At 35.8% G+C, this 12,610-nt stretch overlaps 1 protein-coding gene across 35 annotated transcripts in view; it reads right to left on the reverse strand.

The window, feature by feature from the left end:
* The window catches only part of TRDN (triadin), a 410,920-nt gene that overhangs the window by 345,566 nt on the left and 52,744 nt on the right, over nucleotides 1–12,610 (reverse strand). For all 35 annotated transcript variants that reach the window (XR_013416180.1, XR_013416179.1, XR_013416183.1 and 32 more), the window contains exon 2: nucleotides 3,228–3,437. Coding sequence is in view for 29 of the 35 variants with exons in the window: in XM_077999343.1 (XP_077855469.1) it covers nucleotides 3,228–3,437 (210 nt within the window). In the remaining 6 variants the exon portion in view is untranslated. The remainder of the gene's footprint in view (nucleotides 1–3,227; nucleotides 3,438–12,610) is intronic.

A 12,610-nucleotide genomic window follows, 5' to 3' on the forward strand; every position in this document is an offset into this window, starting at 1 on the left:
TTCTTTTCCCACTAGCCTTGTTTTGTAAATACTAACAATTACATATTCCAAAGATTATCAGATAGTACAAAAGATTCATCATGATAATACTAATCCCTAGCAAAAGTTTGAATTGTGTCTATCAAAATTAACATTAAATATGATAGTATAATTTACGTTTTGAAGCTGTTGTTGAAACCATAATTTATATAGTTCTTTCATTTTTATAATACACATATTTCAAGAATTGCATATAAATCAAATATTTGTAAAGTTAGCAATGTACAAATGTACTACAGAAATTATCATTGAAACGAATTTGTTCTTATTTTATGAAATGCACAACTACCTATAATTAGATTTTTAGATTAGATTACTTAAATATAAGGCATATTTATAGTTCACAGTAGAGCTTCCATTGGAGCGCTGCAATTAAATTCTATGGGCAATGCCTATGTTACTAGCATTTCATCTGATAGGGAAATACTTCAGTCAATGCAAGCTCAAGGGAAATGAAATTTTGTAGAGTAAGGTAACCAAGTGTCTTTTACTTAAAACTCTAGGTCATACTTTACATTATAGACATTTCAACCGTGTATATTTTAAGAGCCTCTATTACACAGTAAACTATATATTGCCTATTTACGTTAAGCCTGCAGACATGCAGAGTGCAAGAGGAATGCCCCAATGAGGAATCTGTGTGGTTGGATCCTCCAAACACACATTTCCCTTCTGCACTGTCCTAGTAGAGGTTCTCTGTTCCGGCTCTGACACTGCAACAAGCGTCTGCCTGGGCACCCAGGCTTTCCCATACATTCTCTGAAATCTAGATGGAGGCTGCCAAGCCTCTTTAACTCTTGCACTCTGCATGGCTGCAGGCTTAACATCACATGAAAGCCACAAAGGCTTATGGCTTGTGCCCTCTGGAGCGGGAGCCTGATCTGCACCTGTGGCCTTTTAAGCCACAGCTGGACCTAGAGCATCCAGAATATAGGCAGCACTCTTCTGAGGCTGTCCAGGGTAGTGGGGCCCTAAGCCTGACCCAGGAAACCCTTCTTACCTCCTAGACCTCTGGACCTATGGTGGGAAAGCCTGCTGCAAAGGTCTCTGAAATGCTTTCAAGGCCCTTTTCCCATCTTCTTGGCTATCAGCACGTGGCTTCTTTTTAGTTATGCACATTTCTCTAGCAAGTGGTTTCTCCACAGCCTGCTTGAATTCCTCTCAAAAAACGCTGTTTCTTTCTTTGTCACATGACTAGGCTGCAAATTTTCCAAATTTTTATAGTCTACATCCCCTTTAAAGATAAGTTCCACTTTAAGTCATTTTTTTTTTGTTCTCACATCTTTGAATAGGTTGTTAGAGGCAGCCAGACTACATCTTAGATGTTTTGCTGCTTAGATATTTCTTCCAGCAGATACACTAGGTCATTACTCTCAGGTCCATACTTCTACAGATCCCTAGGGCATGAACAGAATGCAGCCAAGATCTTTGCTAAGGCATAACGTGCATCACCTTTGATCCAGTCTCCAGTACATTCCTTATTTTCATCTGAGACCTCGTCAGCGTGTACTTCATTGTTCATATCACTATCAGCATTTTGATCTCAACCATTTAACCAGTCACTAAGAAGTTTCAATCTTTCCTTCCTCTTCCTATCTTCTGAGCAATCCAAACTCTTTGAACCTCTGCCCATTACCCAGTTCCAAAGTTTCTCCACATTTTCTGGTATCTTTATAGCAATACCCCACTACTGTTGCCAATTTTCTGTATTAAGCTGTTCTTGCATTGCTATAAAGAAATACTTAAGACTGGGTAATTTATAAACAAAAGAGGTTTAATTGGCTCACAGTTATGCAGGCTGTACAGGAAGAATGATGTTGGTGTCTTGGATTCTGGGAGGACTTCAGGAAGCTTGCAATAATAGTAGAAGGAGAAGAGGGAGGAGCAGGCATGTCATATGGTCAGAGAAGAAGCAAGAGGCAGAGAGTGGAAGGGGAAGGTGCCACACACTTAAATAACCAGATCTCATGAGAACTCACTATTGTGAGGACAGCACCAAGGGGACAGCACCAAACCATTCACTAAAAAATTCATCCCCATGATCCAGTCACCTCCTGCCAGGCCCATGTCCAACACTGGGGATTATAATTCATCATGAGATTTGAGGGGACACATATCCAAACTATAACACACCTTTATGCCAATAAACCCAAATAAAAGAGTTCTATATTTTCATGATTTTATATTGTATTTCTTCTTGACATCTCTGGCATAGCCATTTCCTGACACAAAGAGTAAACATTTGATAAATAATTGTTGAATGAGTAAAATTCCATAATGAGAAATAGGAGAACCCTGACTATATAGAATACAATTAATAGTATTTATATAGTTTTTATAGTATTATAGTATTAATAGTTTATATAGTGTCTGGGTCCTACCCATTCTCCTCCTGTTGGAGAAAGAAAAAAGGGGAGGGGAGAGTACATACGAGAGAACACATTAAAAGATTAATGAAATGTTTCTGCTTATGGTAAAAAAAAGTAATAAGAATAAATTAACTCATCAATAGTCATTTAACATTTACTGAGCACTTGGCTGATTCCTTTCCTTAAGGAGCTCACAGTCAATAGAGGGTGTCATATGTGAAAATAGATAAATACAGTTTAAAATATGTAAAATATCACTGAGCAAAAAATGAACAATTACATGTAATTTTGTGAAAAACTCTCTTTATTTTCAGGAACTCGAAATAGGATGGCTTGCTGGGAGAAGCAAAGAGTTTGTCTGGCAAGTACACTTAGGACCAGATGACAGCGGGGCTTAAAAATGCTTTAAAATATTTTCCATTTGTCCAAAAGTTTTTTGATTGGTTTGGTTTTATATTGCCAAGTGTAAAACCTACAAATTATTCCTTATTAATGCTTGATAAAGTACCAGTTCCAAATGAAATCTTCACCCAAGCTTTTTAACTATTATCTTTATGAACTGCAACATTCAGCCTTTGTTCAGCTCTTACAAATAAGGATATCAATTTCATTGGAAATCAGTAAGTACCCCAGACACAGAAAGAGAACAGGAGGAAAAGGAGAAGAATGAAACAGATTTCAGTGATCCTTAAGCACATTTGTGAGGTGCTTTCTTTCTCACACTAAGATGAAAGAGAAACCAAACAAGAACTGGAGGGGACACTGTTTCTTTCCATTTGAATTAATTTTAATTTTAAAGCCAAATTTCATGGATCTTACCTGAAAAGTTTTTGTAATCCACTAAATCAAACATAACCACGGCAACTGCTGACCACGTGATTATCAGGGCAATGACCAGAAGCCAGGCTGCAGGAGAGCTGAACGTGGTCACTATGTCTTCTGTGACTGTCCTCTTCAGTACTTTTCCAGGGGATTTGGGCACAGATCCATTTTTGCTGTCTATCACAGTTGTGGTTGTAGATGCATTTCCTAATCAAACATTCAGAAAGGAAAATATAATTTAGAAATTCACGTTAAATATTGATGAAAAGAAGCACTGACTATATGAGTGTTGAACCTGTTCATACCACTTTCTAGAACAGACACAACTCCTTAGTGGCAGGACAAAGCCTTCCTGCCCACTAGCGCATTATTTTCTCCTCAGCATTTCCTGTTCACCCTAAAACTCCTGTGCTCATACAATCAGCATTTCTCATCTCCCAAGTCCTCTGAGGGAGAATCAACACAAGTGATAAAACGGTTCAACTGGATAAAACTTCTTCCGAATATCTTTTATTTTATTTTTTTGAGACAGCGTCTCACTCTGTCGCCCAGGCTGGCGTGCAGTGGCTAGATCTCAGCTCACTGCAAGCTCCGCCTCCCAGGTTTACGCCATTCTCCTGCCTCAGCCTCCCGAGTAGCTGGGACTACAGGCGCCCGCCACCACGCCCAGCTAGTTTTTGTATTTTTTAGTAGAGACGGGGTTTCACTGGGTTAGCCAGGATGGTCTTGATCTCCTGACCTTGTGATCCGCCCGTCTTGGCCTCCCAAAGTGCTGGGATTACAGGCTTGAGCCATCGCGCCTGGCCTCGAATATTTTAACTTAATTGCATAATTGACCCATCTAGTGAGGTCATCTAATGAGGTCATTCATGTTTGTGTGTTTGTTTGTTTGTTTGTTTGTAGGGGCACAGAAGATCTAAGAGAATGATCTTAGAAAATCTTACTATAGCCAGTAACTCTTATATTCCTGATTTTAAGAGTCCACATGTTCATGAGAGAAAATTCAAAAAATATAAAAATAAAATAAATAGATAAGTAGATAGACAGTTTTAATCTCACCACCCGGAAATAACCACTTTTAATATTTTGCACCTATATTTCTGTACATACATATAATATATAAATATGATTTATCTGGTTTTGACAAGTCATTAGCACATTGTCTTTTACTTTTATACTAGGCAATATATCAGAACTGTGTTTTATTGCCATTATGTATTTCTCAAAATACCATTTAAGTGGCTTCATGACATGTAATTTTATGGCTGTGCATAATTTAATCAAAAAGCTTTCTTCTGTGGGACAGGGCAGAAATTTTCTCAGCACATATTGTTATTTATTTCTTAAGGACAAAGTCCTAAATATAGAATTCCAGGGACAAATAACATAATCGCTTTTATAGCTTTGAGAATACACGCACATATTTGAATGCTAGTATCTTTTGAAAATAGTGTATGCCAGTAGTTGTATTACCTTATCCTTGACAATACTATTAGTGATGTTCAAAATTTTTGCAATGACATAAGAGAAGATTTGGGTTTTATTTGCAACTATTCAATTAGTAGGAATGAGCTATTTATATATTTATTTTTCCTTGGTATTTCTTTTCTTGTGGGTTTTTCCTCCATTTTTCTGTAAACCTCCTTTTAGTGGTTTATAAAATTGCATACGTACACATATACATAAGATAGTAACACTTTAATATTTGTGTGGCTTTTTTTTGATGACTCTTTACCTTTTATTTTAATGCTATTTTTATATACAGAACATACATCTAATAATGTTGTAGCTCATTCTTCTTCTATAAAATTGATACTACCTTATGGCTAGAAAGCCTCCTGGATGGAGACAAGACATGTCTGATTATCTTGGCCACTCTTGACTCACGGAAAGTTAAATCTAGAAGTAACTTAGAGATCATCTGAAACAACTATTTCATGTTACATTTAAGAACAATTGAAGACCTAGCAGAAAATTAAAGTGATGTTCATAGCACTTAAAATCCCAAATTACACAGATGTGAAGTAAGTAATTGAATATTTAAGGGAAAACAAAATTCTACCAATCCAAATATTTTTGCCAAAAGCACAGTTAAAAAACATATTTTTGGGGGGATTAAAATGTAGACCACATTATCTATAATAATTTAAGAATTACATGCCAAGAAAGAAAACTTTGATTCAATATAAAATACATGATTACATTTTTTCAATTTTACTATTTATCTCAAAATTGCAACATTTCTGTGTGATGGATACATAAGAAAATCTAAATTTTCAAATTTCTTTAACATTTTTCATAAAGTAAATTTTACCCAACTGGAAAGAGTTGCTGTAGTTTCTCTTAGAATGTGTCCAATAATAATTGGAAGATTTTGTGCTCTTTGAAGTCAGGGTGGAATTAAAGTGCTTCTTTCTATCAGTCTCTTGCTCTACCATCAAAACTCTTCCTTTCAGGTATGTCTAGCTTTTTCATGGAAACAGTCAAGCAAAAAAGTTATGCTTTGGGCATTATAGATAAGAGATTGGAATTAACTCCTGGCTTCTCTCTGCATTACCCACGTGGCTAGAAGGTCACTCTACACTACATCTCTGAGTGAGAAGCATCTATATCTGATGAGTGAGATTGGTAAGACTAAATTTGCAGGTGTATGATGGTGGAGAAATAACTCACGCAAACTGTTTGACACATTTCCTGGTACATGGTAGTCATTTAATAAGTGACAATGCAACAACTACTGAACTACATCATAATCATTATTATCATCACCACTATATTCATTTATTACATCATCACCTTCATTGCTATCAGCACAACTGTGACTCTTAATACAACTACAAATGTCACTCTAAGAAATGGCCCGAAAGGCAGGATTAACCTCAGAAACAAAGGTGGAAGCACCAGCTCTTCAATAGATGCAGGCATTTGTTTCCATTTAATAAGCGCATATATTAGGCTAAGATATTTTCAGGGAATCAAAAAAGAATTCTCTGACTTCCTTGGCATCCTGTCCATTCAATTGATTTATTTCTTGTAATACAGGCAAAGAGGAACATAGAGTATAATTTATCCATATAAGTAGAAGCTGTTTTTCCCTATTAGCAAAATTAAGAAAGATGATCTATAGCAAATAGAGTTATTTCATTACGGTGCAAACATTATCACTATAACTGAATTCGTTAAATTAGAAAAATAATATGTGAACCTTTCAAACAGATATGTACACAGGATGCTTGTAATATAAATCCAGTTTATAAGATAATTTTTAAGTATTGGAGAAAGAAATAACACTGCCAGCAAAATTAAATACTTTACTCTTCTGGTTTCTTTAGTCATAAAATAATATTATCCTTCTCTTTACAAAAATGAGATAAATAACATGAAATTCTATGACTAATCAGGAAAGAAAATCAAATGCATTCAAGAGTACATACTAATAGGTAGTAGTAACCAAACAAAATTAGTTTTTAAATTATTTTTTAGATAACAATGATACATTTAGCCCCATATTTTCAAAAAATTCAAAAGCTGATAAGGAACATCAGGAGCAAAATAATTTAATTAAGATGTTTAAATTACTTTAGGTAGGAATTAACAATAGCAACAACAAATCTCTTTTCTGAAAAAAAACTGTGGAATACATATTCAAGGTTCATGAACTCAATTTAGTGAAAATGATAGCAAGATGAAAAAATACCTCTAAAACTCAGATTTTACAAACTGCACTTGAGGTGGTGCTCAAGAAGGAAAAATGTAAAAGGAGTCATATAATATCTTCTCATTGATTATTGTGCCAAATTCACATCACTCCTAATGGTAGTTCTGAAAATGGATGAATGATAGGAGTGCTTTGAAATGCAATTGAAGACCCAAGTGGGGCTACAAGTGAATCAAACCTTTGGAATAATGATTTGCAGCAAAGTAAACAAATTATGAGTGTTTAGGACTGGCCCACCTGAAAGTTGATATGTTGTAATCTGCAGTGTTTTAACCACTGGAAGCCTTCCTACTAGCACTAAGCAGAGAACACAAGAATTGCTTTTGCACTTCAGATTCACTTTATTGAGTTGTATATTAGAGTCTATTTCTGTAAACAGTATCACACACACCTGCTTTGTATACTGAAACTCAAGGAGTAATTTTACTGAGATTTGATACAAATTAGTTGAATCCTGGTCACATTTTAAAAAGGCAAAACCTTTAAAACAGAACATGAATTTATATTTATACACACACACACACACACACACACACACACACACATTTTCCTTTCTTTGATCAAAAAATTGAGAAAATATATTCAGAAATGCAAGCTCTGAGTTGAAAATGAATTTTATGTTTTTTAAACAACTGACATAATATGGATTCTAAATTTTTATTCACTTAATGATCCTTCCAATCCAATTATGGTACAACTATTAAATAGGTGAAAATGATAAATTAATACTAAGTTATGTTTTTCATTGTCCTTTTTTAAATCTTCACACCCTCAAAATTTCCACTTAAGAATTAATCATGACTCAAAGGTAATGAAAATATGTTCTGAATATACAACCACAAAGCTATAAGCAATTTGAAAGTAATCTGAAGGTCATCCTTCTTAAAGAAAATTATGTGTTGCCCTTGTTATGAAACACATTAAGTTGTACCTTTCAATTTCCATTCAAATTTACTGCAAAAGCCACACAGAGCCAAGAGGAATAAAATTGAGAGGGAATAAATTGCCTTCTCTGACAGCTGGTCAAGATAAATGCAAAGAACAGAGTGTGTAATCTGAGACTATTTAATGTTTGAGAAGCACTTTAAAGATGACAAGAGCTAGTTATTGATATGGCAGGAAAAATGAGAGGTAAATATTACTGAGCAATTTGACATGCGCTATGCTTCTTGAAAGTTGGTATCTCAGAATTGGAGCAGAGCAGCTAGGATATGTGAAGCACTTTCCAGGCCTACTTTTTAATTCTATTCATTTTGATCTCATACAAACTTTTGATTGTCAGGCAGAATCAGCCTCAAAAGAAGTAGGGATCTCACTTAATGGCCATGTGACTCTTTCCTATAGTGTAAAAGGAGGGGTTCCTTATATAATGGGAGCCAGAGTCAGGTTATACAAAGAAGAATAAGCCATAAGCATCCTGATAGAAGTTACTTAACCGCATGATGCCTTATCGATCAGATGAAGAAACTGCCAAGTGCACTTCCATATTGTTATTCCTTATTTTTCCTATGGGATGCTGACAATGCAATTTCTTTCAGGATGCTCAAGGAAGACACCTACATTCTAGAATGGTATAAATGAAACATTGCATTCTCATTGCATAAGAGCATTAATTATGAATTTTGCATTTCACCCTTAGTGTAGTACTCTTACACTATATCTCTCTTTCAAGATGTGTAGAACAAATGAGAGAAAGGAAGTATATACTACTGATGACATTGTATGTGTTATTCCCAAATTACATTAAGAACATAATTCCCAATCACATGTAAGAGTGACCCTTGCTATATTGTTTGTGTTCCAAAATACATGCATGTAAATAAGAACGTCATAGAAATTCGAGTGGAAAGACACTTGGGCAGATAAAGCTCAAAAGTAATAAATTCATTATTTAACTTAAAATGTTTTTTTACCAATTCTAGTGTTTACAAAATGTAAACTAGTCTCCTGACACTTTTAATGAAAGCCCTAAATTGCCACCTTTTCTCCCAGGTTTTTGGGATATGATCATCATAATGCAATTTGAGAGGATGTTTTTGCCACTTAATATGTCTGCTGAGGTTGAGATATATATATGGTTTTTCTTTTTTATTTATTTTTATTTTTATTTTTATTTATTTATTTATTTTTTAACATTATCCAGCACTCCTTCCTACCCATCGACTCCATTCACTGTTCCATTAAGTGGAAGGGGTGAGGAGTCTCTCCCAGGCTACTTTTATAAGTCACTAATTCCATTCATGGGCTCCACCCTCCTGCCCTAATCACTCCCCAATGGCCCCAACTCCTAATGCCATCACCTTAGGAGTGAGGATTTCAGTGTGTGTTTTGGAGGGACATAAACATTCAGACCATAGCAGTGAAGGTCTACTGCCAGGAAAGGGAGATCTGGGAAACAAGGACTGGTTCCATTTCTAGTCCCACCACTAGAAAAAGAAATTCACTTAATGGAACAGTGGATGGAGTGGGTGGCAATGTAGGGCTTTCGTTAAAAGTATCAGGCGACATGTGACATGAGTTTACATATAACTCACCTGCACGTGTACTCCCAAACTTAAAATAATAATAAGAAGAAGAAGAAGAAGAAGAAAATGCAAACTTCATAAGGTAGGGGGAAAGTGAATTTACAGGAATTAAAATAAGAAGGAACATCTGTTATATGCCGTTAGCACTGTTGAGAAGTAGGTTAGCAAATCACAGCAAGTGTCTTCATTTGCTCAGGCTGCTTTGACAAAATACTATAAACTAGGTAACTATCAACAACAAATATTTATTTCTTACAGTTCTGGTGGCTTGGAAATGGCAAGTCAAGGGAGATTTCATTTCACGGGGGTTTGTTGTACAGATTATTTCATCACCAAGTAGTAAGCTTCGTTACCCAACAGTTATTTTTTTCCTGCTCCTTTCCCTCCTGCCACCCTCTACCCTCAAGTAGGACCCATTGTCTGTCATTCCCTTCTTTGCCTTCATGAGTTGTCATAGTTTAGTTCCCACTTGTAAATGAGAACATGCGGTATTTCATTTTCTGTTCCTGCATTAGTTTGCTAATAGCCTGCAGCTCCATCCATGTTTCCTCAAAAGATAAGATCTTGTTCTTTTTATGGCTGCATAGTATTCCATGGTGTATATGTACCACATTTTCTTTATTTAATCTGTCATTGGTGAGCATGTAGGCTGATTTCATGTCTTTGCTATTGTGATAATGCTGCAAAACATTTGCATGCATGTGTCTTTATGGTACAATCATTTCTATTTCTCTGGGCATAGACCCAGTAATGGGATTGCTGGGTTGAACGAGTTCGGTTTTTAGTTCTTTGACGAATCACCATACTGCTTTCCACAATGGTTGAACTAATTTACACTCCCACCAACAGTGTATAAGTGTTCCCTTTTCTTTGCGATCTGACATCTGTTATTTTTTGACTTTTTAATCATAGCTGTTCTGACTGGTGTGACATAGTGTCTCATTGTAGTTTTGATTTGCATTTCTCTAAAGATCAGTGATATTGAGCTCTTTTCATGGGTTTGTTGGCTGCATATATATCTTCTTTTGAAAAGTGTTCATATTCTTTGCCCACTTCTTAATGGAGTTGTTTGTTTTCCTCTTATAAATTTAAGTTCTTTATAGATGCTGGATATTAGACCTTTGTCAGATACACAGTTTGCAAAAATTTTCTTCCACTCTGTAGGTTGTCTCTTCACTCTGTTGATAGTTTCCTTTGCTGTGCAGAAGCTCTTAAGTTTAATTAGATCTCATCTATCAATTTTTACCTTTGTGGCTATTGCTTTTTGTATCTTTGTCATGAAATCTTTGCCCATTCCTATGTTCAGAATGGTATTGCCTAGGTTGCCTTCCAGGGTTTTTATAGTTTTGGGTTTTACATTTAAGTCTTTAATCCATCTTGAGTTGATTTTTGTGTAAGGTGTATGGAAGTTGTCCAATTTCAATCTTCTGCATATGGCTAGCCAGTTATCCCAGCATCATTTATTGAATGGGGCATCTTTTCCCGTTGCTTGTTTTTGTCAGTTTTGTCAAAGATCAGAGGGTCATAGGTGTGGGGCTTTATTTCTGGGCCCTATATTCTGTTCCATTGTTCTATGTGACTGTTTTTGTATGAGTACCATGCTATTTTGCTCACTGTAGCCCTGTAGTATAGTTTGAAGTTGAGTAATGTAATGCCTCCATCTTTTTCCTTTTTGCTTAGGATTGTCTTGGCTATTTGGGCCCTTATTTTGGCTTTATATATATTTAAAAATATTTTTCTAGTTCTGCGAAGAATGTTATTGGTAGTTTGATAGAAATAGCATTGAATCTATAAATTGCCTTGGGCAGTATGGCCATTTTAATGATATTGATTATTTTTAACCATGAGCATGGGATGTTATTCCATTTGTTTTGTAATTCTCATTGTAGAGATCTTTTACCTCCCTGGTTAGATGTATTCCTAGGTGGTTTTTGTCTGTATGTGGCAATTGTGAATGGAATTGACTTCCTGATTTGGCTGTTAGCTTGGCTGTTGTTGGTGTATGGGAATGGTACTGATTTTTGTACATTGCTTTGTATCCTGACATTGTGCTGAAGTTGTTTATCAGTTGAAGGAGCTTTCAGGCCAAGACTATTGGGATTTTTAGATATAGAATCACATCATGTGCAAATAGGAATAGTTTGACTTTCTATATTCCTGTTTGTATGCCCTTTATTTCTTTCTCTTGCCTGGACAGGACTTCCAATACTATGTTGAAGAGGAGTGGTGAAAGAGGGCATCCTTTTCTTGTGCTGGTTTTCAAGGGAAATGCTTCCAGCTATTACCCCATAGTATGATGTCGGCTGTGGGTTTATCATAGATGGCTCTTAATATTTTGAGGTATGTTCTTTCAATACCTCGTTTATTGAGAGTTTTTAACATAAAGGAATGTTGAATTTTATCAGAACCCTTTTCTTCATGATTATTGAGATAATCATGTGTTTTTTGTCTTTAGGTCCATTTATTTGATGAATCAAATTGAACCAACCTGGCATCACAGGGATGAAGATTACTTGATAGTGATCTAATCGTTATCTTTTTGATACGCTGCTGGACTTGGTTTGCAAGATTTTGTTAAGGATTTTTGCATCAATGTTTATCAAGAATATCAGCATGAAATTTTCTTTTTCGTTGTTCTGTCTCTGCTAAGTTTTGGTATGAGGATGATGCTGGCCTCATATAATGAGTTGGAGAGGAGTGCCTCTGATGTGGTTAGGCTCTGTGTGCCTACTCAAACTCATCTTAAATTGTAATGCGTATAATCCCCATGTGTCAAGGGAGAGACCAGGTGGAAGTAATTGAATCATGAGGGCAGTTTCCCCATGCTGTTCTTGTGATGAGTGAGTTCTCACAAGACCTGATGGTTTTATAAGGGGCTCTGCCCCCTCCCTCACTCAGCACTTCTCCTTCCTGCTGCCCTGAAAAGAAGGTGCCTTACTTTCCCTTCACCTTCCACCATGATTGTAAGTTTCCTGAGGCTTCCTCAGCCATGCTGAACTGTGAGTCAGTTGAATCTCTTTCCTTTAAAAATTACACAGTCTCAGGCAGTTCTTTATAGTCATATGAAAAGGAACTAATACACAATTTTAGAAGAAATGGTACTAGCTCTTCATTGTATATCAATTAATAATAGAATT

The sequence above is a fragment of the Macaca mulatta genome, chromosome 4, assembly GCF_049350105.2.
Source record: "Macaca mulatta isolate MMU2019108-1 chromosome 4, T2T-MMU8v2.0, whole genome shotgun sequence".
NCBI lineage: Eukaryota > Metazoa > Chordata > Mammalia > Primates > Cercopithecidae > Macaca > Macaca mulatta.